The 26601-nt window shown below is 50.6% G+C and overlaps 1 protein-coding gene across 7 annotated transcripts in view; it reads right to left on the reverse strand.

Annotated features, from left to right (window-relative positions):
- The window catches only part of CAPN15 (calpain 15), a 57669-nt gene that overhangs the window by 17062 nt on the left and 14006 nt on the right, over nucleotides 1–26601 (reverse strand). For 4 of the 7 annotated variants that reach the window (XM_033074086.1, XM_033074087.1, XM_033074085.1 and 1 more), the window contains one exon: nucleotides 24176–24495. The exons of 2 other annotated variants lie outside the window; for them this stretch is intronic. In XM_033074086.1, the coding sequence (XP_032929977.1) occupies nucleotides 24176–24351 (176 nt within the window). In that variant the 5' untranslated portion in view covers nucleotides 24352–24495. Of the gene's footprint in view, nucleotides 1–3582; nucleotides 3762–24175; nucleotides 24496–26601 lie in introns of those variants that run through there. One more of the 7 variants, XM_033074089.2, reaches the window with a different exon arrangement.

Raw genomic sequence — 26601 nt, forward strand, 5'->3', positions numbered from 1 at the left:
GAGGGGAAGGAGCTGCTGCCCGGCTCTGGCAGCAAATGGGGCCATGAAGGGCACCGTGATCCTGTCACATCCATTTGTCTTACTGGGTGAGGTTCATCAAACCACAGGCATCAGCAAAAGGCAAGGGAAGGCTGTCAGCAACCTGTGCCATCCACCTCCATCCTCCTGCAGCGTTCCATGCTGTTACCCAGTGTACAAGTGCAGGAGATCATTGGCTCCAAAAAATCCACCCCAAAACATGGATGCTGCAGTGCTTTCTGTGGATTGGGACATACAGCCACCAGTCTTCTTCCTGCACATCCCTCACACACCCATGGTCCCACCCAGCAGGCAAAGGCTTCTAGCAATGCCACCACGGGACCATGGAAGGAACCACCCTGTCCCTTCCCATAGAGAGAAGAAAATCCAAGATAACCTACAAGACAGAAGTACCACATGAGGGGACACTGGGGTGAGCTGCATCACCAGACCTGCTTGATGTGGCATCAGCAACAAGCTGCAGGCTCAGGGAAGGCAGCACCATTTCACTTGGCTGGGCAGGAGATCCACGCTCCAGAGAGCTGGAAGGGAGGTGGAAGCCAGGATACTAAAGTGTCCTGGAATGGCTCTGGGGAGCTCTGACATTCTCATCCTCCTAGTCCCATCTTCTCACCACATGCAACAGGAGTCAGCCCCTAAAACTGTCCAACTGCTGCTGGCATTTCTACGTCCTTGACTTTCTTGGGAAAATAAAAAAGCCTTCCAGAAGGGCCATCAGTTCTTCCCTCAAAGGTTCTGCAGTGGCTGGGCCATCAGTGTGACAAGCTTTGGCTGGAGACTTCCCTGCCTTCTGTTGCACATCGTGGTTCCCAGCAGGCACACGAAAGTGAGTGGGAGACACAGAGAACAGCAGAGTACAGTAATTTCACCATTATAAGCCACACCTGATTATAAGCCACACGTTACAATACAGAGTGTGATAAAAGGTATCTATTTAATCACCATCTGTTGAGGGTGGGGGTAGTGATCCTTATCTCCGTGGGAGATACTCTGCTAATGGGCCATCCATTGAAACCAGGCAGGGCATTGTTCTTTATCTTCTCACACCCCATCCTTCCTTCAACAAGTCATTTTCTGCTAATGGCCCATTGAGTCCCACTGTGGGACTGATAAAATTACTGCATCACATTGGAAGTTGCTCCAGCCAGGGGGAAGAGCCCAACATTTCTTACCAAAATAAAAACAGAGGTTTTGGGACACTAAGGGAGCCCCTTTCTCCACTGGACTCCAGAGGAAAACCGGATTTCTCCACATCACCACTGGACCTTTAGAGGGAAACTGCACCTTCAACAGGACAACTGCTTCAACTGAGCCACATCTGTCACTGCAGGAGGATGCAGCCACCATTCAATGGGACTGCTGCCAACACCCTGCTTGACGGGGTGTCAGGTTGTACTCTGACTTTGTCGGGGTTTGGAGTTTGTTTCTTTGTAGTACTGTATATCTATTTATTTATTTCCCTAGTAAAGAACTGTTATTCCCATTCCCATATCTTTGCCTGAGAGCCCCTTGATTTCAAAACTATAATAATTTGGTGGGAGGGGGTTTACATTCTCCATTTCAAAGAGAAGTTCCTGCCTTTCTCAGCAGACACCTGTCCTCCAAACTAAAACAGCAACTTTTCATTCTTTGTCCGTATATAAGCCGCACCTGATTATAAGCCGCACTTTGGGTTCGGACCTAAATTTTAGTCAAAATGGTGCGGCTTATAATCGTGAAATTACTGTATATGGGACACAAACCTTCAGCTGTGCCCCACAATTCTGGGTTCCCAACCACCAATCCCCCAGCCTTGGCGACTGGCAGGACATCAGCCTGCAGCCTGCTTTCCCTAGAACTGACAGACAGTTCCAGTCCCTGCCTGGAACACAATTAAATTCAGGGTTCAAAGAACACAGCAGGCACCAGGCTGGAACCTGCCTTTACATGGTCCAACCCATACCAGAACGTGGTGGGTTGTGGCAGCAGCCTCTGCCTCACAGCAACAACCTCCTCCCAAAACTGAACCAGCTGAAGGAGAAATCCATCCTCAGCGTGTCCAAGCTCCACACTTCTCCTTAAAAAGCCTGGTTGGCTCCTTTCCCAGCAGGCAGCAAGGCTGTGTGAGGAAATAGGGTTATCTCCAGCACCTATTCACCAGGCCCATCTGCTCCATGTTAACACAGTCACTCTCCAGCCCCAGCAAACACAACTGAGATAAACATTGCCTGCCACCTTCCTGTGGGAGAGGAGCTCCTCCAAAACCAGTGACCTGGCAGCACCCACCCACGGGAGGGCTTTCCTGGGGGACACTTCACAGGGAGTACAGTGACGCAGGGCTCCGCTCCGCAGCCTGGCACCAGGGAGCTGCCTCTTCTGGGGTACACACAACAAGGGCAGCTTGGGGTGCAAGGAAAGGGTAACAGGCTACAACTCCATACCTCCAGCAGCATGGATGGGGCTGGATCCACATGGCTGTGCTTCCCACCACAGCAGCTCTCCCCAACCAAGGCAGGAGATACCAGCTGGCAGGAGGCACCACCACATTGGCAGGAGTGCCCCTACCCTTGGCAATCACAGCAGTGTAATTATCATGCTTAAAAAATAATATAGAAAGTACTCAACCAAGCAGGCAGCTTTCAGCACACTGATCAGGTCCCAGGGAATCTCACTGCTCCAGGGATTATGAAGGTTCCAGCTGGTCACCTTCCAAAACCACTTCAGGACAGTGATATCCCCGCCCCAGGCTCTCCTGAGCGAGGAGTTTGCTAAGCCCTATGGGTCCAGCTGCTGCAGAGCCCTGGCTCCTACACAGCTACCAAACTATCCAGGGATAGCCATCACCTTTGGGCACCATCTGGGACCCAAGACTTCTCTGAAGCAGAACAATAAAACAAGAAGGAACAAGGCAAGGTAGGAAATCGGGAAGTGCCCAAAAACCTGCAGTTTGTGTCTTTCCTGCTGGCAGGTAGCTGGTGGTGTACCAGGGCTGTGTGATGTGCAGCTGAGCTCCAGGGCAGGAGATGGCACCCAGCCCTGGGTAGAAGCACCCTGGACTGCCAGAGAACGGCTCGAGGTGACCTGGGCACCGGAGTGAGAGATGCCAGGGCTCTGCTGCAGAGCCCAGGCTGGCAACAGGATTAGACGAGCTTGTGTCAATCACACACAGCAACACAATCAGGCTGTTTCTCTAAATAAAACTCCTCCAGAGCAGCTAAAGTCTTAAAAAACTTACAGCTTCATTTCTCTCCCGCAGTAAATAAACAAATAAATAAAAATCAATTGTTCTAGTCAGCAACACAAACCCCGAGCTCTCTGACACACAATGCATCCCAGCAAAATCCTCACTGACAAAACCAAGAAAAAGCACTCGAATTTTGCGGAAGAAAATAAAAATTACCAAAAAAACCCTAAACAAATCCTGCCTCAATGTCTGTGAGCTGTGAATCCCTTCCCCTCAACCCCATGCTTTCTATTTAATATTTCCCATTTAATTTTCTTTCAGTAGCACTGCAGACCCTGACCTAAGAGAGGACTGCTGAACCTTCTCCCACACGGACCTACCACATCTCCAGAGCCAGCAGGAGCAGAAGGCACCTGTGCCCACCAGTAAGGGGTGCAGGAGGTCAGGAACCACTCAGAATCCCTGTGGCAGTGCACTGTTAGGAGCACACATGGGTTGGGATCATGAAGCCCGTGCGAGGAGATGCTGTTGGCTGAGCTGACTCACTCTTGCAGAGCCAGGCAAGGGCTGGGAGGCTGGACCTGGAAGGTTGCAGCAGATGTACTGGCAGAGCAACACAGAAACACGGGGAGCTGGGACTTTCCACTTGGTACAAGTTTCTATAGGAGCATCAGTGGAGACAAACAGTCTCTGATTCAGGTTTCTGAACCCCCGAGGCTATAAAGGAAAGTGTCACCAGCTCCTTGCTGGCACCATCCAAACAGGGCAGGTTGCATAAGTACTTCCAAATCCTGCCTCCAATGTGAAACAAGAAAATAAAACAGATTTTAATACCAGTGACCTTCACCCCATCCTTCCAGGACTCTTCCAACTCAGGATATTCTGTCTTCTGGACAAAAATAAAGCACCAGAAGGTACTTGTCTCTTTGCCCTTTTCTCCCAGATTTGCTGAGCAAGGGCAGAGACAGCAAAAAGACCCTCCCTTAACTCAGCCCTGCTTTCCTGGAGCATTTTATCAAAGTATCCACGTCAGGCAGTGCCAGGCGGTCCCACTGCAACAGCACAAACATTCCCAAAAACTAGAGGCTGTACCTCTCCAGGTGTGTGCAAAAGCTGCACCCCACTTCCACAAGAGCAAGCATGGAGGGTCCCAGAGTAACTCAGATCAGAAGAGACCTCAGAGTGGTCTCCAGCCCAAACTCCTGCTTCAAGCTGAATCTCTTCAATGGATTGCAGCAGGTTTAGACAGACTGGTCTTGAAAACCTCCAAGGATGGAGACTTCACAATCTCTCTGAGCAGCAACCTCAACTAACTGATTGTCCTTGGGCAGAAATGCTTCTCCTTACATCCAGTCTGATACTCTCCTGTTTCATCCTGTTTTTATTGTTTCTTGCCCTCCCAGCATGTGCTGCTGTGAAGAGCCTGGTCCTGACCTCTGGATGATGTGTCTGTAGGTATGGGTAGAGCTCCTTCAGTGTTTTCTCTCCAGCTGTGACTAATCATGGAATCATGGAATAGATTGAGTTGGAAGGGACCTTAAAGATCATCCCATTCCAACCCCTGCCATGGGCAGGTTGCTGCAGGGAACAATTCCTTCCCAATATCCCATCAATCCCTGCCCTCCAGCAGTGGAAATCATTCCTCCTTATCCTGTCCCTCCATCCCTTGTCCCAACTCCCACCCCAGCTCTCCTGGAGCCCCTTTAGGCCCTGGCAGGGGCTCTGAGGTGTCCCTGGAGCCTTCTCTTCTCCAGGTGAGCACCCCCAGCTCTCCCAGCCTGGCTCCAGAGCAGAGGGGCTCCAGCTCTAAGTAATCAACTCAGTGGGCTCCTCTGGACTCACTCCAGCATCTTTCTTGTGTTGAACTCCTGACTCAGCCCAGCTCTCTCACCCTTTCTTTGCATGACTCACACTCACACTCCAGCACTCTGACCACCTTAGAGCTCCAACACCAAAAACAGCTCCAAAAAGGTCCCCACTTTCTTCTTGCAACCTCTGACACCAGGCACCCCCTTCATCCAGGACCAGAGTCGGGGCCTGGCTCTGAGCTCCTTTTGTTCCTTCAGGTGGTGGAAGGGAACCACAACAACTACAACTACAAAAATTCCTCCTTTATTTGAAGGATTTGAGGAAATAAAGATTTCTTAATCCTGAAATATTAATTCTTGAGCACTCTAGAGCTTTATCATATATTTATATCTGCTCTCACTCTGTTCTCACTGAGTTCCCAGAAACACAGCTTAAATTGGGGATGGAAAATCAGCCAAGGGACCAGTGTGATTCCCTTACAGACAAACTCTTCTGTGGCCAGGACATCCCTTCTTTCTGGAGTTCCCTCCTCCTCACCCTGTATCAGCGCTCCTGACCATTCACTGGAGCAGGACAATCACATTTATACAGAAAATGGCATTTTCTACTGGTGATAACCTGAAATGAATTGAAACAGGACAACTGGATTTGTCCCTGTTCAATAAAGAATTGTGGCAGGCAAAAATCCCTCATCAAAGCAAAATGGAGGGGGGAAAAGGTCTAATTTTGCAGCAGGAAACCATGCAAGGGTGAGCACTTGATGGTGAATGGAGCCATAAAAGACCCAGCAACATCACACAACCCTCCCTAGAGGTGCCAAGAGGCTCAGACGGACACAAGGAGTTTCCCAAGCTGACGACGCACTCCAGTTCCAGGGAATTTCTTGGTCACATTGCACCAAATCTCCAGACAGTTTTTACACAGTTTCTATTTAGTTTCTTCTTTTCCCACACTGGACACAGCTCCAGCAGCTCAAATGTGCTCCAACAGCCAGGGAGAGAAGAGGCAGGGAGTTTTAATGAGAAGTTCCCAGGGGAAACCTGAACTCTGCTAATGAGGTCTGAGAGAAAAAAAACACTGGCCCATCTGTACAGAGTGCACTCAGCACAGGAATTTTCTGGTAGCCAACAAAGCCACAGAACACACTCTCAAACTACAGCTGTCCCTGCACTTTACTCTCTTGTCACCTCCCCAAAACCAGGGATTGCCTGTCAGATGTGAGGGTGAGAGGGGACATCTTGCTGTGGGACAGGCAAGAAAGGACTTCATAGAATGTCCTGAAATGGAAGGGACTCACAAGGATCACAAATCCAACTCCTGGCCCTGCCCAGGACACTCCAACACCTGTGCATCCCTGAGAGCACCAGGCAATTTCAAGGCAATGCTCTGTAAATACAAGTGCTTGCAAGGGGTGCAAGTGAGACAGAGAACACACTCCTCTGTCCTCCTCCAGCCATGAGGAGACACCAAGGAATGTGTTCAGAGTGTGCTGGGACACAGGAGGAGGGCAGAAGCACAGCTGGGACAGGAGCATCCTGAAAGCTCCTGTGACACACACCAAAGTCTGGCTTTGATGAAGAAGGGAAGCTGAGGAGACTGCAAGCCACGACAGAGTTCTTCTCTTCATGGCTGAAATCCCTGGGTTTTGTTCAGGAAAAGGGAGGGAAGGGGCAGAGTATTTGGAGGGATCTGCCCACCTGAAGTTACTGGAGTTGCAGCAGGAATGTCAAGTGACATGTGGAAGGAGCGTGCCTCACGCTGCCTTCTCTCTGAGCCTCAGGGACACAGAGGGAGCGTTACACTAAAGTGATGGACAGGAGACAAGAGACTTTCATCATTCTTCATCAAAGCAGAATCAGAATCTGGAAGGCTTGTCTTGTGAGAAAAACAGGCTGGGCATGAGTAACCTTAATTGCTGCAGTGTTGTAAGAAATGAGCTCTCAGAAGAAAACCAGTTTGGCTGGCAGAGCACAGGCACGCTGGGACAAGACCATTCCCAAAGGCTCCTTGGCTAATGGGCAGCTTTCCCATATGCCTGCCAGGGCAACAATTACAATCCCTGGGGATACAAAAGGAGGAGGCAGACTGAGTATTCCAAGGAAGTCAGCAAAGTCCAAGTTCTAGCTTTGCTCCAAAGTTTTTCACAAGCTTTTGATGAGGTCTCTCACCCTAAAGCAACACCTCCTGCACCTGTCCAAGGCTGTTGAGATGCAGGGCCTGGATGAGATGGCCAATGGCAATGTGACTTCTTCAAAACCAGCATGGAGCCACTCAGTAGCACAGGATCATCATGGGGCAGGCTTTGAAACAGCAAGGCTGGCAGGAGAACTGCCCAGGAAGGTCCTTCTGGAGCCCCAGACCTGGAGACAGCCACCAGCACAGCCTCAGCTCCTCCCAAGCTGCACTATTTCTCACTAAGATCAATTCCAGCCTGTTGTTATAATTAATAACCTCATCTTGCCTCCCTGCATGCAAGCAGGGGAAAATTCTGCAGTTGCAATCACACTTCACTTCAAAGAAACCAATTTAGCACAGCGCTACTGCTGCCATCATTCCTCTTACTCAATGACTTTATTTACCTTTTTTTGTACCTAATTTCCCCAGTCCTTTGTGTGTCTGGGGAAATTAAAAGCAAAAAATACCAAGCTCCATTTGCACCCAAATACTACAGCAGGGGGAGGAAATTTGTGTCCTTAACCCAGGCCAGTACCATACTATGGCCATTAACACATTGATTTGACTTGAGGAGGTGATGAACTGAACAGCCTTGCTTTGACTACACAACACTGACTTTGACCAAAATCTAATGGATATTTGAACCCTCTCAAGAGCAAATACAGAAAATAGGTACAGCAGCTTATAAGAGTTTGTCACAGTGGCATGAAATTGGTGTAACTTGGGTGTAGAAAGCACAGAGGACCTTTGGTTCTGCCAAAAGATCAGCGAGTGCTTCAGCGTGCCTGCAACTCCTCAAAAAAGCTGCTTTTTCAGGGGAAAAAACCCATAGTCCTCCAGCAAATGCAACATAAGAATTCAAGAATTTTATCTCTTTTCATTGATAAAAGGTCCAAATCCTAGAAAACTGATAGCCCCAAGTTCTGTTGGATACTTGTAGCTTCGGCTTCTTGCACACTTTGAACAAGAAAACAATTTGAGAAATGTAGTTTTGTTTTTTAGAAAGCCTGGTAAAAATTGGACCAGCTACCCTGTATGGGTTTTGTAACTACACTCCATCTGTGGTGTGAGCAGAAAGTTTCCCATGTAAAATAAACTTGTCCAGCAAAATTTGTGACCACCTAAAACAGAGGAAGCACTGAATATGTGAGCAGGTCACATCACATAGGGATGGAAACACAGATCTCCAAGCCTCCTCTGGTGTTAGGACAACGTAAGATGTGCAGAAATCAGGGAATATTCAGAACAGCAGGGAGAGGATTTATGACCATTGCACCAGATCTGGGTCTAGCAAGATGCTGGGGAAAAACAGCTGGGAAGATGATGTTCTTTAATACTACTGCTACACTAATTCATTTCAAATCATGGCAGGTTTTAATTTAAAAATGCAACAGAATCTTGAGTAGGAAAAGTGGGAGGGATGACCAAAAGAGTTCAAAATGGAAGGATTTCAGATGAAAAGCAGGAGGGATTGGAGAGAGGACATCTCTTTGGGTGTCTCATGTCTGGAGAGCAAGGCATGGCACAGGTTTGAGGAGTTGCAGGTGATGCTCTGTGAGCAGTTCCACAGCCCCACCTCACTCACAGCCAGCACCACCAGCTCAGCTCCAAAACACCACCCTGTACCTTCAGAGAATACATTAAATCCCTTCTTCCCAGCATGAGGAGGAAATTCAAAGCCACTCGTTGCCTTTGAGGCCTGTACAGCTGGGGGTTGCTTGCCCCTCCTGCAGCCCCAGGGGGCTGGGGGGTGCTGGAGCTATCCTGGCACAGGCACAGCCACAGGAAGGAGCTGGGAGGGCTCCAAGCCCCTCTCTCCTTTTGTCCCACCAGTTCCCAGCCCTAGGTCAGGCAGGCTGCTATTTGCTTCAGAAACAACCATCCTTTCCCCTAAATTCTCCCTGATAAAATAAATTAAAGCATAGCTCCAAGGTGCAATTAAGACAAAAATCAACAGTAATAAGAGCTTGGTACCATTTGGGATGGAAGGAGAGAGAAAGACTCATGTTTCCATGAGGTGTGAGACTAAGGAGAGTGGGGCTGCAGCCTGGCACGTGGAAGCAGAGTCCCCAGCCTCCTTTTCCTCCTCTCCTAGGGCTTTAACTTGGCCACCATCCCAGCTCCTGGCAGAGCTGCCGCTGGGAACTCTTCCTGCAAATGAGGAAAGCTCTCAAGCCAAGCTCTGCAGTTGCACTGTCCCATGCCAGAGCAGCCAGTGCCCTTCCCATGGCTGTCAGTGCCACTGGGGCACCTCAGGCAGGACCATCCTGGAGAGCTGGAAGGCAGCAGGGCACTGTGCTCCATGGCCAGCAGCTGTCAGGCTCCTCAGCATGATTAACAGGCCTTGATGAAGAGCTAAGCCAGTCCTGGACCTCAGGAAAGCAGCTCATGCTTAATATCTCAGCCAACAAGCTTTGCACTGATCTGCAGAGAGAAAGAAAGACTGCCAGGGGCCAGAGGAAGAGAGAGGAGCGCTCTGGAAGCTCTTGGCGTGCCTGGAGTTCAGTGTGTGCCTGCTCAGGGCACAGTAATGAAGCCACTGCACCTACACTACAAAGGTCACCCAGCAGCGAGGGACAGGTGAGGATGGAGGCTCCCCACAGCCACTGCCACCACCAGCACACCCTGCCAGCTCCCCACCTGCCTGAGCACAGCCCCAGCTCCTTTGGTGTGACAGGTCAGAAGGCAAACCTGAATGTCCCCTCTCCTACATCAGGAACCCTGTCCAAAGCTGCACAAAGCAGAGTCCCAGTTGAACTGGGCACTGCAGTTTGTACACACACACTCCACCGAGTCCTTGGCTCCACACACAATTTCCAAGTGCACTCACACTCCCTGCCAGCTGCTGCAAAAGACACACCAAGGCCTGGTGCAGCAGCTGAGCTGGAGCCAGGCCCTGCTGCTGTACTGACCTGGGCTGGAGAGCGACCACCACAGACTGCAGCACACCCCACCAGCCTCACAGATGGCTCCTGCCCTTCCTGCTCCTGGAGCAGCAGCACCTTCTCCAGCTCTGTTCCCTTTCCCAGGTCATGTCAGGTCAGGCAGCTGAATACAAGAGCACACAAAATTCGTTGCTGCATCAGGGTAGCTTTGGGGAGCCTGTTGCCAGCTGCAGCAGGCTCTGCTCTCCTTGCAGGCTTGTGGGGAGGAAGAGCAAGGAGGGGGAGAAGCTGCCTCAGGTGCTGTTGAGACTCAGGGCAAACAAACCAGCATCTCCCCCACGCAGCAGGAGGAAGAAGGAATTTATTGTGACAAATGGTGAAAGCCTGCAGCAGGGTTGGCCCTTCCTGTCAAAGCTGGTGAACCACACCAGGAGAGGGGAGGGCCTGGCAGTCAAGTGAGATATGCATCACTCCCGGGGCGGGGGGGGGAATCCATCAGCAACTCAGGAGCACCAGGCTGCAAGAGATCCCTGCCTGCCCACCTGGGATGCTGGAGAGCACTGTGTGAGCCAGCCAGCCACCACTGCTCATCCCCCACTCTCAGGGTTGCTAGCTGCCATCTCTCAGTGTCCCCTGCTCTACTGGGTCATGCCTTGGCCCTTCAGCCTCAAAAAGGGGTTGAAGGTTTGGGCAGAAGTGAGCAGATAGGACACGGGGTGAGGGAGCATCCAGCAATGCAGCACAAGTGGGATGTTCATAGCTCCATCTCGAGCTCATAAGTGACTTTCTTGTTAACTGTGGAGAGTTCACCAGTCCAGAAGGACAGGAAGCAAAATTCTTAACTTTTAAGGAAGCTGAAATAAGGAGAATCTGGGATGCCAGTTGTCTGAATTAGCCAGGAGAGAACAGGGAGAAGCCCCTCCTGAAGCAAAGGAATTCTAAGGTCCATTTGGTCTCTAGTGAATATAGAGAGATGGCTGTGTCCTCCTCAGCTTGCAACACCTGCCTGGCTGCCACATTCCCTTTTCCCACAAAGTATCTGGTGGGGGTCCAGACAGACCTGGGACTGCAACCTAAGAAACACCATCAGCACCCAAAAAAGAATACAGCTTCACACCTGTACAGACTTCTCTCTGTGTACCTGTGCAGCTCTCTGCCGGCATCAAATATTTTTTGTTTTGGATTCTCCTTCCATGGAGACCAGACAGCAACCAACGCACTGACAGACCACTAAGTCTAAGACAAATTCAGAAATGAAATGTGAATCTCTCAAGTCCTGGCACTGTACCTTCACCATCCTTACTGTAGAGCAGAATGATTTCCCAACCTTTGGGTCAATCCAGAGCTGCTCTTTCCATGCTGCAAGCGCCCCATGTGGGAGCACACACTTCCCTGCATCCCAGAATAGAAAGCAGCTGGAGTCGCATCTGAACACTGCAATGAGAAGATGAAAGACTTCCAGACATTCCTCTTTTTCCACTGAGCCCTTTATGGGCTCCTCTCCTCGCTCTCACTTCACATACAGCTCCCTTCAGCTGCTGATTTGCCACATGCCCCTGGAGGCTCTTCATCTTTAAATTTATTCTATTTAAAACAGGGGCATATGGTTTATTACAGCTATTAAAGGGTGTGTGTATGCGTGTGGGGGGATTCTGATCCTGAGATTCAGAAGGCTCCCAGAACCTCTGAGCACCCAGGCAGCACTGCCTGGCCCCAGAGGAGCAGAGCCAGCTCTGCCTGAAAACATCACCTGAGGGTTGTGATCAAGTTTCCAGCTCACCTACATCACACCAGGTCCTCCAGTGCTAGTGAGGAGATTTATATCAGCTCAGGAGATAGTCAGGACTGCTGTGTCCTTTCTAGGACAGCTACCATCCCCTGAACAGGATGAAGGCCAAATCTTCAGAACAAGACCAGTGCCAGGATCTAACCAGGAGCTTAGGGGGCGTCTATCACCCCAGCACCACTAACAAAAAAGGTCTGGGCATGAGCTGGGTTAGCACAGCTGAATAAAGATCCCACAACACAGGAGCCCAGCTTCTTATGGGAGAGAAAAGGATCCCAAGGGAAACCTGCTGATGTGTCCCTCACCCAGTATCAGGAGGAGCTCACAGATCTGAACATAGGGATCCTTGGAATAAGTTCTGATCAACTCTCTCCAGGTTCCATTTGAAAGAGAGCTCAAGAGTAGCACAAGCTACAAGCTGCTCTTGGAAGGAAGCACAGGGATGCAGGATGTAGACAGAGAGGACTTTCAGCTGAGAATGTGGGAAGGAAGGGAAATACTGATGGGGCTGATATCCACAGTTGTTTCACAATACAGCCTTACCTGCTCTCAGCAGGGAGGGGAGGAGGCAAGGAAAGGAGCAAGAAGCTCAATTCATTAAGCTTCTCTCTCACCTGAGGAGCTGGGACAGTTTCAGCAAGGAGGGTGGACTCGTGGGACCCAAAGGACACTTGTTCCATCCATTTAGCTCCCCACACATGAGGTTATGTTTGAACAGCCACTGTCAAAAGCAACCCTGAGGAAAGCAGGTTGGATGAAGAGGAAACCTCTACTTGTTTTTTACATTTCTCTGTCCTTTAAGCCAATTAAGAATTTCTTTTTAAGTGAGGGTCTGTAGTCTGCCTCAAAGAGCCTGTGGCTCCCAGAGAACGGTGAGGTGGCCATCTGGAGCTGACACTGCAGGGATTTGTGCATCTCTAAAAAAAAAAAAAGAAACCCTGCTCCAAAGCCCCAGATCTCTCTGTTTTCCTGACACACTTCTGCAGCAGGTGCCTCTCCCCTTTGCATCTCGATTTTCTCACTGATACATCACACAAAAGCAAGTGGTGTTGACATCAGGCAGAGTTTCTCCTTGTATATTTCAACACTGGCCCAGTGTTTGAAGAATCCAGCGTGGGAAATGCCTTTGAAGCTTTGGCCAAGAAGAGGCCAAGAAGGTGGCATGGTCTGCACTTTATCCTGGTCTCGTATTCACAGAACCACAGAATGGGTTGGAAGAGACCTCAAAGTCCATCTCATTCCATGGGACACTTTCCACTATCCCAAGTTGCTCCAAGCCTCATCCAACCTGGTCTTGGACACTTCCAGGGATGGGGCACTCACAGCTTCTCAGGGCAACCTAGGCCAGGGGTTCACCATCCTCCCAGGGAAGAATTCCTTCCTGACATCAGGATGATCAAGCTCAAACGTGATGGAAGCGGGCTACAAACACAGGCAGAACACACCCAAGGACACAGAACTTGCAGCTGGAAAACGTTTGCTGGGACAAACAGCTCCTGGTGTGGGACTGTGCAGACAGATCCTTGCATGGACTAAATGGCCAAATTTTTTCTTTCACACACCACTCAGAGCTATTTTCCATCACACCTCCTATGAAGGACACACACAGTCTGCATCAGGTAACAGAAGCATCTGCATGTGCAGGGTAGCTTGGAGGGACATTTGCTGAGATAAAGACAACCTCGTATTGTCTTCAAGAACAGCAAACAACTTTAGGGTCACACACCTGAACAAGAGCATTTGGAACTTATGCTGGTACCCCTCCTATTCCATGTTTCAGGCTGTTTCACACCACTTCCCACCACACCTGATGGCTGAACTGAAGGCTGGAGTGGGAGAATAATTTTCCTGTTTCCCAGGACTAGAGAGATGTGGGACTAAGGCCATGGGACAACATCTGGAAAGAGCCAGGAAAACCTGATGGGACTGTAAACTCAGGACACACCCACAACCCCTTACTGCCACTGCAACTTCGCTCACATGGAGAGGCTGCAAGAGGAGATTTACTGGTGGCTGCCAAGCCAAATTGCTGCTCAGCTGAAGATTTATGCTGCAATTTGTAGTGCTGTTAAAATAGAATTGGAAGAGTGGTGGGGGAAGAGAAAGAGCGAATGAAAGAGAGGGGAGGGGAAATGGATCAGGAGCAACACCATGGCTCCAAAGCTATTTGCTCCATCTCTCACATCTCCATTGAACCAATCACTCTGCACTTCCAGCTGCTGTGCTCCAGCCTTCAGACCCTGCAACGCCAATGCCTGGGCTCACTCTGCAGCGGGACACACGCAGGGTACAGTTAATAGAAATCCGTCCATCTCCCGGCTGAACTGTCAGGCTAAATAAATACAGCTGGCAGAAAATGGCACAAAAGGGACAGGGTAGCTGCAGGCTGGTAGCTGCTCATGTGACTTCCACACTGCAGCCACCAAGGACAGGAACAGGGACACCCCCATCCAAAACATCACCCACTGCCTTCCCATTCTGGCACTGGTTAAACACCATTCTTACCTGCTGAGGTCAGAGGTGAGCTAAATTATCCCCTGCACCTCCAGGAACTTGCCAGCTCTGCACATTGGAACTGGAGGAAAAAGGCTGTCAAGTCATGGACCAATATTCCTGCATGTGCAAAGAGCCATGGGCTTCCCCTGCCAAGGCTCCCATTACCCCCTCCCCTGAGAAGCCAAGGAAAGGTCAGGGTGCCCTGCAGCTGCAAAGGAATCCTGGCTCTGCTCTGCACAACTGCGTGGACACACAATCTCCAAAAAAATAGAAAGCAAAACCTCTTTAGTGAACTTCAACAGAGCAGCTTTCCTTTGACATCAGGGAAACTCCCCATGCCCTGAGCCAGCCCTCTGTCCTGTACTGCCAAAACCATGGAGGAATTTCAGAATTACATCCAAGGAGACTTGGGCCTTTCAGCCCCTGGGCATCCCTGAAGAAAAAGCCAGGCCAGGCTCATTCCTCATTTCAGAAACCACCCTAGGGCTGGGGGTTTCAGTTGACTGAGAGCTCAGACTCCCCCAGGCACTGGGGAGCTCTCTAGCCCTGCCACTGAATACCTCCCTGAGGTGCCCAGCCAGCAGCTGACTGCAGTTCCTTCTTGTAAGTGAGATGGAAGAGGATGGGATCCTGTGCACAGGCTGAGTCCCACCAACAGTAATGGATCTGTTTGTGTGTGTGCTCCTGACTCCTCTTTCTCATGTGCTTGAACTTTAGAGGGGACAATTAGCCACAGTTCCCTAGAGGCTCAATGGGATAAAACACACTGACTTTCCTGTGGTTTGGCTGGGAATGCTTCATCATGCACAGCCTACTCGGCATTTCATTTCCTGGCACTGGTAGTTTCTAGGACAGTCCTGGACCAACAACCAGTGCCAGTGTACAGGTAAAATAGCTCTGGGTGTGCAGAGTGGACCCTGGCCTGTATCCTCTGGCACAGCATCCTGTGTAGACAGTGACAGAGGTTCCCTCAGCATAAAACCCTTCCACGCACCTCCTGCTCCATCAGCACCAAGCCTACAGTGCCTCGAGGCTATCCCAGGCAGTTGCCAGTCACAGATCATCCTCCAGGATCCCATCAGCAAACACCAGGCTCCAGGAGGACACAAGAGCACTACAGCACACCAGAAGCCCACCACAGTCCCAATGCCCCATCAAACACAGGTTCCACACAGGAATCCACACTTGGCCTCAGATTCAGTTTGGCATCACTGTGCCCTTTCAAAATGGGGGCTGTTTGGTTTCTCCAAGCCTCTTGGAGACAGAGAGGAAGATTTGGTGGGATATATGGAAGGGCCAGGAATAGAGCACAACAATGCTGTGCTGGGGCAGACTGAGCCACATGATCATCCAGCACCCCAAGCTGCTCCTTCTGCTCATACCCCAAGCTCTAGAGCTATTACCACCTTAACTGAGCCAGCAACACATCTGGCTGACTCCTGGAGCAGGCAGAGAGGCTGAAATTACCAGAGAAGCCCCTACAAGCTGTACTGCACCTGGAGCCTCCAGGCTGGGTAATTCAGACTATAAGCACTTCTTACTGCCTTGTAAAAGATGACACACACTTTACTTAGTGTTTTCACAGCTGGAATTGAGAGGATGCTCCTGGCTTGAACATGTGCCATTAACTCTCCTGAATCCATGTTCCAGAAGGAAGCATCCTGCCAGCACAGCAACCCCAGAAAGGCCAGGCTGGGGCTGCTCCAACTGCTCAGTGTCCCTTCCCTGCAGCACAACACTCAGTTTTTTTACCAAGGAGAGCAGCTCCTGCTGTAGTTTAAAGCTCCTGAACCTCCTTAAGTCACACACACGCTCACCAGACAGCCCTGGGTAAGCTCAGCACATGTACGCCTCAAGGACACCTTGAAGGACATCACTGCTGACCTGCACAGGACAGAGGCAGGAAGAAGCACATGTGCCCTGGAGACTGAAATACTGCACCAGACACAGGGCCCTGTCAGCTGCTGTGCCCTCCCCAGCACACTGCACCAACAGCAGTCCCCAACAGCAAACAGGGGTGCAGTGCCCACACCAGGGTGCCCAGCAGACACATTTACTGTAGGAAAAACATAACCCAGGGAAAACTGGTCACGGAGTGAAGCTTTGCTGGAGATTCTCTAGGGCACGTGTGAAGTGCTCAATGCCAGTCACTGCACATGCCACAGGGGCTGTTGGGCAAGACAGCAGCAATGTCACTGGTCAGTCCATTCTGTGCATGAGCTACAGCCTGAAGCTCCTGCAGAACTAAAGTCTTCTACATTCCAGAAGCACCAAGTGTTTCCATGTTTATCCCTCCCCACAGACAGACACAGCAGCTGTGGGTAAGGCAGCAGGAGAAGCCTCAGCTCCTGGGCAGGGAAGGTACAGCTGGTGGCATGAGTCTGTTGGAATGTTCCAGTGCTGCATGGGGCAAGTCCCAGCCAACACCAGGGCTCTGAATGAAAGGTGTCCTCTCCTTGGTGTCCCAAGGAAGCAGGGGAAAAAGATACAGGTGTATATACACACACATCTATCCATCTACCTACCTATAGTTTTCCAAGGCAGGGAGATTAAAATCAGATTTTAAGGAAGACAAAAGATCTTGCCTTCTCCCCACTCCACAGCCGGAGAATGCTGCTGAAGGCAAAGGAGTCCTCTCCCACCAAAAGCTGGCATGACCCAGCTTCTCAAAATCCCTTGTGCTGTAGCCAAACTGCATGCTCCAAACACCAGAGCCCAGCTCTGTGTAACCACAAGCCCCAGTGTGTGATGCACAGGGAGCACTGGGGGCAGCAGGGCTGGAACCTGAGCATTTGCAGAGCCAGCTGAGCTCTGCACAGCTCTGGGCAAGGCAGGCGAGGCCCCTCCAGCTCCCTGCAAGCTGTTGACTTGGCAGCCTCCAAGCAGCCCCAGCTCTCCTGCTGCCGGTCCTGCCACCATCCAGAAGGGCTCCAGGCTGCCTTCACACTTCACTTCCAATTCCTTCTGGTTTGGATGTCCTGCTGCAGTCTCAGAAATGCCATCTGTAACACAGGAGTAGCTTCCTTCTCCTCGGATCAATTCTTTACAGACCCACACGGTGACCCACAGCACCTGCCCCTCACACGGACTCAGTGATGCCTGGGGCTGCTGTGAGCTGCACTGCCTGCCAAGGGGTGCTGGATGAGATGCTGGTGCCCTGCCAGACAGAGTGGGAATGCTGGCAGGGTGAGAAGCACAGGAAGGTACCCAAGTCAAAGAAAAGCCCAGGGCAGTTTGTTTGAAGAGAGTGGTTGAAAAGGCACAGGCACTTGGGTGGGTTGTGGGTCCCCAGGCAGGAATACAGAGATGCAGCACAGCTTGGCAAATGAAACAGCACCCAAGCAGGGCTCACCTTTCCTCTCTGTGCCCTTCTGTTGACAGCAGACCCATGCTGAGGGCTGTTCCATCCCAGAGAACAAAGGCCTGCAGAGGGTTCATTGAGCACAGCCTCCATCCACAGCACCAGGCTCCGGCCGCGCTGTGATCCAGGCAGCCTTTCAGGGACATGGGGGGAAGAGGTTGCAGGGAGCTGGGTGCAGCTCTGAGCACCCCCTCATTGTTTCTGACTCATGTTAGTCACACTCCAGCCCAGAGCCACCAGTGTAAAACTGGATTAAGTTACTGGTTGGAGAAATCCAGCACGTGCCCTTCACAGCAACCAGTACCTGGTAATGTGAGAGGGAAGCAATGGGCTCTGGAATGATGCCAGGGAATGCTGGGCAAAGAGAGGGAAGGGAGCTCCCTGCCCACCCAGGGAGCAGGAGGATATTCCTGCCTTCACCCCTCCTCTCACAAGCCCACAACACATGAGGTCACTGCAGGCCCATCTCCCTCCAGGACAGATGCTGTAGTTTCCATCCTGGTCCCAATAGAAGAAATAACCCTCCAAACATACACCTTCCTACATTTCCTCCTTCCTTGCAGCAGCTCAGCCAGGTTCCTGAGCTTCCCACTCTCATCACATCCATTCACCAGCTCCTGCCAGAGGACTGAGACCATTTCACAAGTCCAGGCTACATGTGTGACACCTCTCAGGGGGACAAGTGATTTGCCATGAGACACTAGACCATGTTTCTCCCTATGCAGCCAAAGAAGCAATGCAGAAGGGTTACTCTGAGGGAAAAAAAAAAAAAAAAACAACCCTGCTCTGGCTCCTCTTACTGCTACCTGCTCTTAAAAATTTTTAAAAAACACAAAAAAGTCACAAGCTACCAATTCCTCCCCAGCCCAAACACACCTGGAAAAATACCAAGTACCAAAGGGCTTTCCCAGGCCCTCAACCACATATTCCCACAGCATCACTTACAAGAGACCAGCTTCCTTCACAGCAAAACTGCATCTGCAGGACCTCTTCCCAAAAGAGATAAAGACTGGATCTATGCATAGCCAAAGCTGGATGCCAAAATCCTTCATGCAATGCAGTATTTGAAGTAAAACTCCCCAACACCTGCACTTCGAGAAGGACCTGAACCCATGGTCCTGCAGACAGGAGCATCCCCAAACCAGGTAAAGGTATTGGTTTTTCCCTTCTCCAGGTTGACACTGTCAAAGGAACAGCTCTGCTGTGCTCTCTATGCTGTGACAGCAATATCCAGGCAAGAAGGCCAGGCATTTCTGCTCAGATTTGGCCAAGCCTGCTGTGTAAGATGAGGACATGCTCCAGCTGCCTCTGCCCTGGATTTGACCTCCTTTGAGGCAGGATGACTCTTGTGGGACATGGAAATGAGGAAGGTTGGAGGGCACACAGGGAGCAAAGGGAGGGTTTGTTTGGGGATCTATTGAGAACTCCAGTCTCCACTGCTCTGTACCACCCTCCAGTTATCCATGGCTCCAGAGCTATAAATAGCCCTAATTTAAACAACTAATAGGCTTTGTGACCTCTGGAGCAGGCAGCATGGAAAGGGATGGGCCGAGCTGGGAGCCTCAGGCAGATGAAACAGCATTCCATGCTGCCAGCTCCTTGGCACTGCAACAGCTCCTTGAGCAAGACACTGCTCCAGATACCACAAGCTCTGCTGAGAACTGGTGAGCAAATAGTTACAAGCCAGAATTCCCATCAAACAAGTATCCACAACAACCTGCAGCATCTTTACTCCACCAAATCCCAGCTGAACTGCACAGCAACTTCCAAAGGGAGCACAACCTGCACAGGGATGCATCCACCTCGCTGCAGCACCTGGGAGCCCAGGTTTCAGTCCCTCTGTGATGAGCAGGCATGTCCTGAATACAAGAGCTGATGGTAGTGCCCTCGTGGTTTGGATGAGTGGCTCCTTTTTCCTTCCTCATCCCTCTGTGGATACACAGAGCACGTGCTGGTGATCCCCATCTGTTCCACAGCCACATTGTCCTTTGCATGGAGGCTTAGGAAGGGAGACGGACCAGCTGCACCCCAGGGACCCTTTCCAACCCCAACCAGTCAGTGATTCTTGAAAGGTGCAAAATAAACTCTGAGCACACCCAAATCCATGCAGGTTGCTGATAAAACCCAGGGATCTGTGCCTGGCCACCCCAGGGTTGTTGGGGTACCTGTACTGCTGAGGCTGCCAGATCTCCCAAGGCTGATGCCCAACCTGAAATCTCATGACAGAAAAAAGAAGCAGGCAATTACCAGGTGATTCCCTGCAGTCACCTGATGCTTTACCAGGAGCTTTTTTCCCCAGGAATCTCATTTCTCTGGGCCCTGGTTTCCTCAACAAGAACCACACAGAATCATTTAGGTGGGAAAAGCCCTCTAAGTACATAGAGTCCAACCATTCCCCCAGCACTGCCAAGACCACCAGTGATCCATGTCCCCAAGTGCCACATCCACATGCTTTCTGAACATTTCCAGTGATGGTGACTCCACCACTGCCCTGGGCAGCCTGTTCCAATGTCTGACCAACTTTTATGCGAAGAATTTTTTCCCCAGCATCCAACCTGAACCTCCCCTGGCACAACTTGAGGCTGTTTCCCTCTTGTCCTTGTCCCTTGTTCCCTGGGAGTAGAGCCTGACCTTCACCCAGCTGCACCCTCCATCAGGGAGTTGTGCAGAGCCAGAAGATGCCCCCTGAGCCTCCTTTTCTCCAGACTAAACACTGTCCTGGTGTCCTCCAGACAATTCTGCTTGTGATGCACTTAGAACTGAAGTGCCACAGGAGAGGGGGAAGGAGCCACATTCCTGCTCCACACAGCTTCCTCCACACTTCCATATGCCAGAGTTCAGTTATTAAAATCTCCACCAGCCTCAAAACAACTCAGAGCCTGCAGAAGAGACCTCTGTGATGCTGCCTAACAGTTCTGACCAGCTGCTGTTCATGTATTTAAGCCAAGGGCTCACAAGCACCCAGGACAGTCAGGCTTGCCCAGAGATTTTCCCCAGAAGTAAGTGGTACTTCTGGGGAGCAAGGGGTGGAACAACAAGTGCCCTCCCACCACCTGCCAACAACACAAGCAAGTCCCCTCACTTCCCTCTAAAAATAGGGAGATTTACATATTTTAATGCAATTTTTTATTTTTAGCACATCATAATAATAAAATTAAAGAATAATAAAAGAGTGTGTTACTCCCTCCACAGTCATTGAGACCTAGGAGTTATTTCATTCTGCAAAGGCTTTTATAGAAAAAAAAAAATCCTTTGCACAGTGCTGCAAAAAAAGCAGCAGAAAAGCCCAGAAAATGAATATCCTCTGGAAGAGGAAGGCATTCAGAGAGCTTCAGCCAAAGCAAGTAGTGGGCAGAGACACTTAGGTCATCTGCACAGACCTTGCAACCCTTTCCCCAAAGGCCTCTCCTAAGAGTGAAATCCAGAAGTTCTTGGGACTCAACAGGACCCTATTCATGAGTGCTGGGATTGAGGAATAGGTGAACAGGAACATTGCTTTAAATCTCATCAGGAAACAGTTCACAGCCCAAATTCCCTCCTAACCCCTTACAGAGCTGAAGAATTCACCCTGGAGAGGTGCCACCACTCCCTTCCAGCAGCAGCAGGAGTGATCCCACCACTCCCAAACCATTCGACAGCGGCAGCCACAACCATGGAGCCATGTTCTGCTGCCAGCACCAAGCCTGTGGCACTGTCCCTTCCTGCTCCCACCTCCAGGAAGGGTTTGGCCCATCAGGAAGTTTGGCCACGATGGATGCCCAGGCTCAGCTGAACGCTCCCACCCAACAACAGACCAGGTAAAGCACCTTCAAGCTTGAGCACGACAGAGCCCCAAGGGAACTTGTAGCTGAGTCAGAATTTGTCTGGCTGCACACAGCTACCAGGAGTGAATTTAAACCCAACATCTTTGCCCTAAGCAGAGGTTTCTGCAATCAGATCCCTCCAACATGAACCTAATACCTGGTACCTCCAGTCTTTCAGTAGCTGTGTCCTCCTGGCACACTGGAAAGGGACAGGTTCCTGTTTCAATGCTGACACTCAGAAAGAGACTGCACAGCCTGTCTACTCCCTCTTGTCTCCCGGTCTTCAGCAGACAGGGACTTCCACACCATCAGCCTCACTCAGGCAACAGAAGACAGTGAAGCCTCCTCCCAGGTTCTAAAATCTTGAAAGCCAACCAGCACTGATTTCTCCCCTTACTCCCATCCCACCATGAGGGATGACTCCCCCAGCCCATAAAGTACAGACCAAGGTCACTCGTTAAGCATTTGTGTCCTTGTTTTTCTGCCAAGGCAGGTTTGTATTCATCCCTGAGACAGCCCAGAGCAGCTTGGCTCTGTGCTGCTCCAGCCAAAGCATTATCAGCTTTGAAGGCAGCTGCAGGCAGGGACAGACAATCAGCAGGAAAAGCAAAATCTATCCCACAACTCCTGCCCAGCCTCAAATTGACTCCCTAGTACTCCACTTCCTTCCTACACTACATGACTCCAGGGATGAGGACATGCACAGGCAGGACACCTACCCTGACTTGTTCTATTGACTTACTTAATTTTTCTGGAAACCAATCATCCGCTGCTCCTTGGCCCTGCTGCTCCCTGGGAGTGGCCCTTTGATGCCTGGCAGCCTGGCTGATCTCAGCAGGTCTTTTGAACCCACTTCCATAATCAGTGCCTGGAGCGAGTTCTTCCCACGCAACTCACTGCTCAGTGAATCACAGCCAGTGATTTTCCTGTCTCCAGGAACCACGCAGCACTGAGCTGGGATGAGTTCTGTCCTCCCTTGAGCAGGGGAAATAAGGAATTATCACAAAAGCCACCCCTGTCCCCACAGGACACCGACGTTATCTGCGCCAAGACCAGAAGTTCCTGTTCTTGCCCCAACATCCGCTCCACCACCAAGGCTGGTTCTTCAGGAAATCTATTTCCACACGTCAAGATATCACTTAGTTCCTCAAACTACAGACTCGGAGTCATGAGCAGCCTCAGCTGCCACACACGAGACTGCAGAGACATGGCATTTTTTAGTGCCCAGGGCCAGGAGTACATTGGAAGTTCTTAAATTTCAGTTCTGGCAGTGCACAGCCATACCAGGGAGTTCATCTGTGAGCTGAGACACCTTCCCAACTCCTCAAGGCAACAGAGGAAAAACCAGCAGTCCAGAAGGGATAACCCTGCAGGAAGAACTCAGCTCTAAACCAGAGGGGACAAATCCACACAGCACAGATCACCCACCAGAGCTGTTGACCAGCCACACAGGTTAGCACACAGCAACAGAACTTGGAAACTACACGAAGTAATTTTTTTAAAGGTACTAGAGTCTATGCTAGAGAGTAAGACAACAACTTATTGGTTTCACACTGTTCCCAGCTCAACAAGAAGACCCAAGCCAGAGCCAGAAAGGAGCAAAGTCTGACATTGCTGGGAGGTTCTGGAGTCATGCATCAGAGCCCAGGAAGCACATCCCAGCCTTGCAGCAGCAGGAAAGCAGGAAAATGAGGACTGCATCACTGATACTGCACCAACATCACAGTAAACACCTCCAGGGGAAAGCCAGGACAAGTCAGGGACACTCAGAGCAAGCAGCTATTCCTAAATGACCAGAAGCTCCAAACAGACTCGAGCAGGTATGGACACCCATCCAGGCTGGAGTCCACACAAAGCAGGCATTAGGCAAAGGCTCAAACATTATCAGCACAAAACACGGCAGCCTCTGTAGCCAAGCCCCCAGGCAGAGGGGTTTGGGATGCTTTTTGATAAATCTCTCAACCTGTCAGAGACTGAATGCAGGACACCAGCCCCCCAAAAACAAGAGAAACACCTCACTGCAAGTGGCTGATGTGGAAGGGGCAGAGGCAACAGCTCAGAGACACATCTGAGGTGCTGATTTCATTGAGGTGGGATAGGAATTGAGGGCTGGAAACACTCATCTGTTTTTAAGAGTAATTCTGTTTTGGTGTACTTCATTCCTGTGGATCTGTTATTCAAAAGTATTTCACTGTTTTAGCATGAAAACAGCTCCTCTGGCTCTTCCAAGTACAGAAACTCCTGCAACTTATTGCCACCCAACCCGGAGACACAATCTTCCACCTGTGACGCTACAATGCGGTTGGGAGGCCAGAAAGAAAAGGAGCCACAAGAACATGGCAAACAAGGAACTGAGATCCCATTCCCAGGCAGCCACCTTGACAAATTAGGTGAGTGAGGAAGAGTTAGGATGAGTCCTGCAGTCCATTCTGCAGGAGACATCAGCCACCCTGTGTAAAGCCAGGGTTTGGCATCACTCAAATTGGTGGAAATTTGGCTCTGGCTTCCCAAGGAACTAAACAGGGCCTCTGAATGAAGAGACCTAACACTCAGCAGGATGAAAGCAACTGGTGTCCAAAAGGCAGCGCTGGGTTGAAGCTGAGAGGTGAGCAGGTGAGCGAGTGAGCAGGTGAGCAGGCTCCTTCCCCTCCTCCTTACCTTCGCAGCCGGTGCTGTAAGGGCTGGTGCTGCCGCGTTATAAGGGCACTTTCCCACACGGGGCCACCAGGACTGCTCCTATACCAGCCCACGGCCGGGTGCCCCGGGTAGGGCGAGCTACTGAAGCCATGGTCCGACTCCGTCTCTGCGGCCAGCGATGAGGCAGAGCTCCCCATGGTTCCCCCCTGCCCAGGCCACGCTGAGATTGAGCCTAGGTTAGGTCCAAGCCAGTGGCATGGGCAGCTTGGGTGGAACGGGCGAGGCGCTGCGGCATGGGCTGCTGCAAAGATCCCAGCACACTGGACAAAGGAAGGTCGGTTCTGATCAGAGTTGGGAAAAAAAAAACAACAAACAAACACAGAGAAAGGGAAAAAAAAAAAAAAAAGGAAAGAAAAAGAGAGAAAGATAAGGAACCATTTCAGCAACAACCCTGCAGTTTTAAAGCCTACCAATGCATGCTGTGCTCAGGGTCCCCATCCCAGAGCTCACTGGGATGGGAAGGGCTGTGTCACTGAAGAGATGGGGAGCACGGGGTAGAAGAGGTTGCCCCTAAGGTAAGCACCAGGAGCTCCTAGGCACAGCGAAGCACCGACTGATGGAGGGAAGCACAGCAGAGCCCAGCACAAAGCCCTTCACACATGGGAAAGAAGCAGAAAATGGGACAAGCCAGGCCCACCTGGAGCCCAAGCAGCAGCCCTGAGGACCACACACATCAGGTTCTCTGACTGGCACACCAGTTTCAGGTACTCAGCTATGAGGACTGAATGGCTTATGTGCTTACATATAAAATAAAATATCCTTTTTTCCTGTTTCCCAGTAACACCCCAGTAGGACTGGAACTGGACAAACTGGGCATCTGCACAAGTATTTTCTGAGACTACTTACTTTCAGCTCAAGGCAAGTTTTAGACAATCCTGAGCACGCCCCTACCCACAGAAGCAGGTCTGGGGCTTTGCTCCTCCTTTTCTCCCTCTCTCTTTCCTACTTTTCAGAATTTATTCTTCAAGCACCCTCACAATTAAATTCCAGAAACACTTCATGTCCTCTGTATTAAAAGAAGTTTAAACACACACACATCTCTCCTTCAAGTGAAAAGGCAGGACAATCTGAAGGCACGTCAGAAGCAATGGATCAAGGTAACATTTAACAGAGCAAGAAAGAAGAAACAAGGAAGATGGAAAAATTAGCACAGCTGAGCTTATTCAATTACCCACCAGGATTTAAGGAGATGAATGAACCACGGAAAGACCTTTGCGAAGAAACTACTTTTGCCATAAAAGGGCTGAGGAGTCCTAAAATACAGCTTTTCAATACCAGGATTGATCTAAGGGATCAAGAAAGGCCTTGATAGATAATAGACTCTCAACAGCAGCAGCTCAAGAAGCAGGTGCAATTTTGCTACAAGCTCAATACCAGAATGCGCCTGCATTAGGTCATTAACTGGAGAATGTTAACTGCTCTGTCACAGTCTCTGTAGCCTGCAAAGCCTGGATGAACCAAAGAAATCTGAAAAAAGCCCAAGAACACAGTTTTCCCTGCTTCCTCCTTGTTTTAATTGGGCTGCCTCGCTGCTGTACATCAGCCCCACATCCCCACTACCCAAGAGCAAGGTTTCCCTTTTTTCAAGCAGTTTCAAGCAGTTAATTTGTAACAAATCTGATTTTCTGACTAAATTAAAGGAACAGGATGTGAGGGGATGAGCACTTCCCAGTATCATCAACTCAGTCTATCTGGAGCTAAGTCATGCCGCACCTGTGGTATCTCTGGCTCTTTCCTACGTGCTCCAGCAGCAAAGGGCACAGGGGATGCAGCTTTGACACCTACTGGAAGAACAAACTGTCTCTTACCTCAGAACTCAGGTTCTGTCATGATAAAGTAGATAAGCAAAGGCAAGTTGGGCAGAACAGCCCCTCATTGCAGGCTGAGCCAAACAGAGGAAGGATGCCCAGGCATCAGTAGCCTTTTTCCCCCTTGAGCTGGGTTAAACCGCCATATAAAGCAATTCCACAGCCTGGTTCAAGACCAATTCCTCAAGCTGGTACAGCAGAACCCTTTGCTTCCTCCTGCTGCCCATGGAAAGGTCAGTTTTGGCTCATCCCCAGATGAGCATGCCTGCTGCCCACATCGCTGCCGCTCCCAACGTGGCGCTGCTCCCCCAGCCCGTCTCCTCCGCCACCTCCACACCAGGGAGCCACAACAGGCAGCTCCACGCTGGGAGAGGAAAGGCTGGAAGCCCTGCTTTAATACCTGCAGTAAAACCCCACGGTGGGTGGAGTTGGGAGAGGAAGGGAGCTATAAATAGGTGGAGGATAACCTAGCTAAGTCGGAGTGATCTCCGAGACTGTCTGGTCTAACTGGGCTGCTTGGCTGTGAGCGCTGCATGAAATCGGATTTCTCCAGGCAAAGCAGTAAATCCTTCTCCTCAG

The sequence above is a fragment of the Catharus ustulatus genome, chromosome 16 (assembly GCF_009819885.2).
Source record: "Catharus ustulatus isolate bCatUst1 chromosome 16, bCatUst1.pri.v2, whole genome shotgun sequence".
Classification (NCBI taxonomy): Eukaryota; Metazoa; Chordata; class Aves; order Passeriformes; family Turdidae; genus Catharus; species Catharus ustulatus.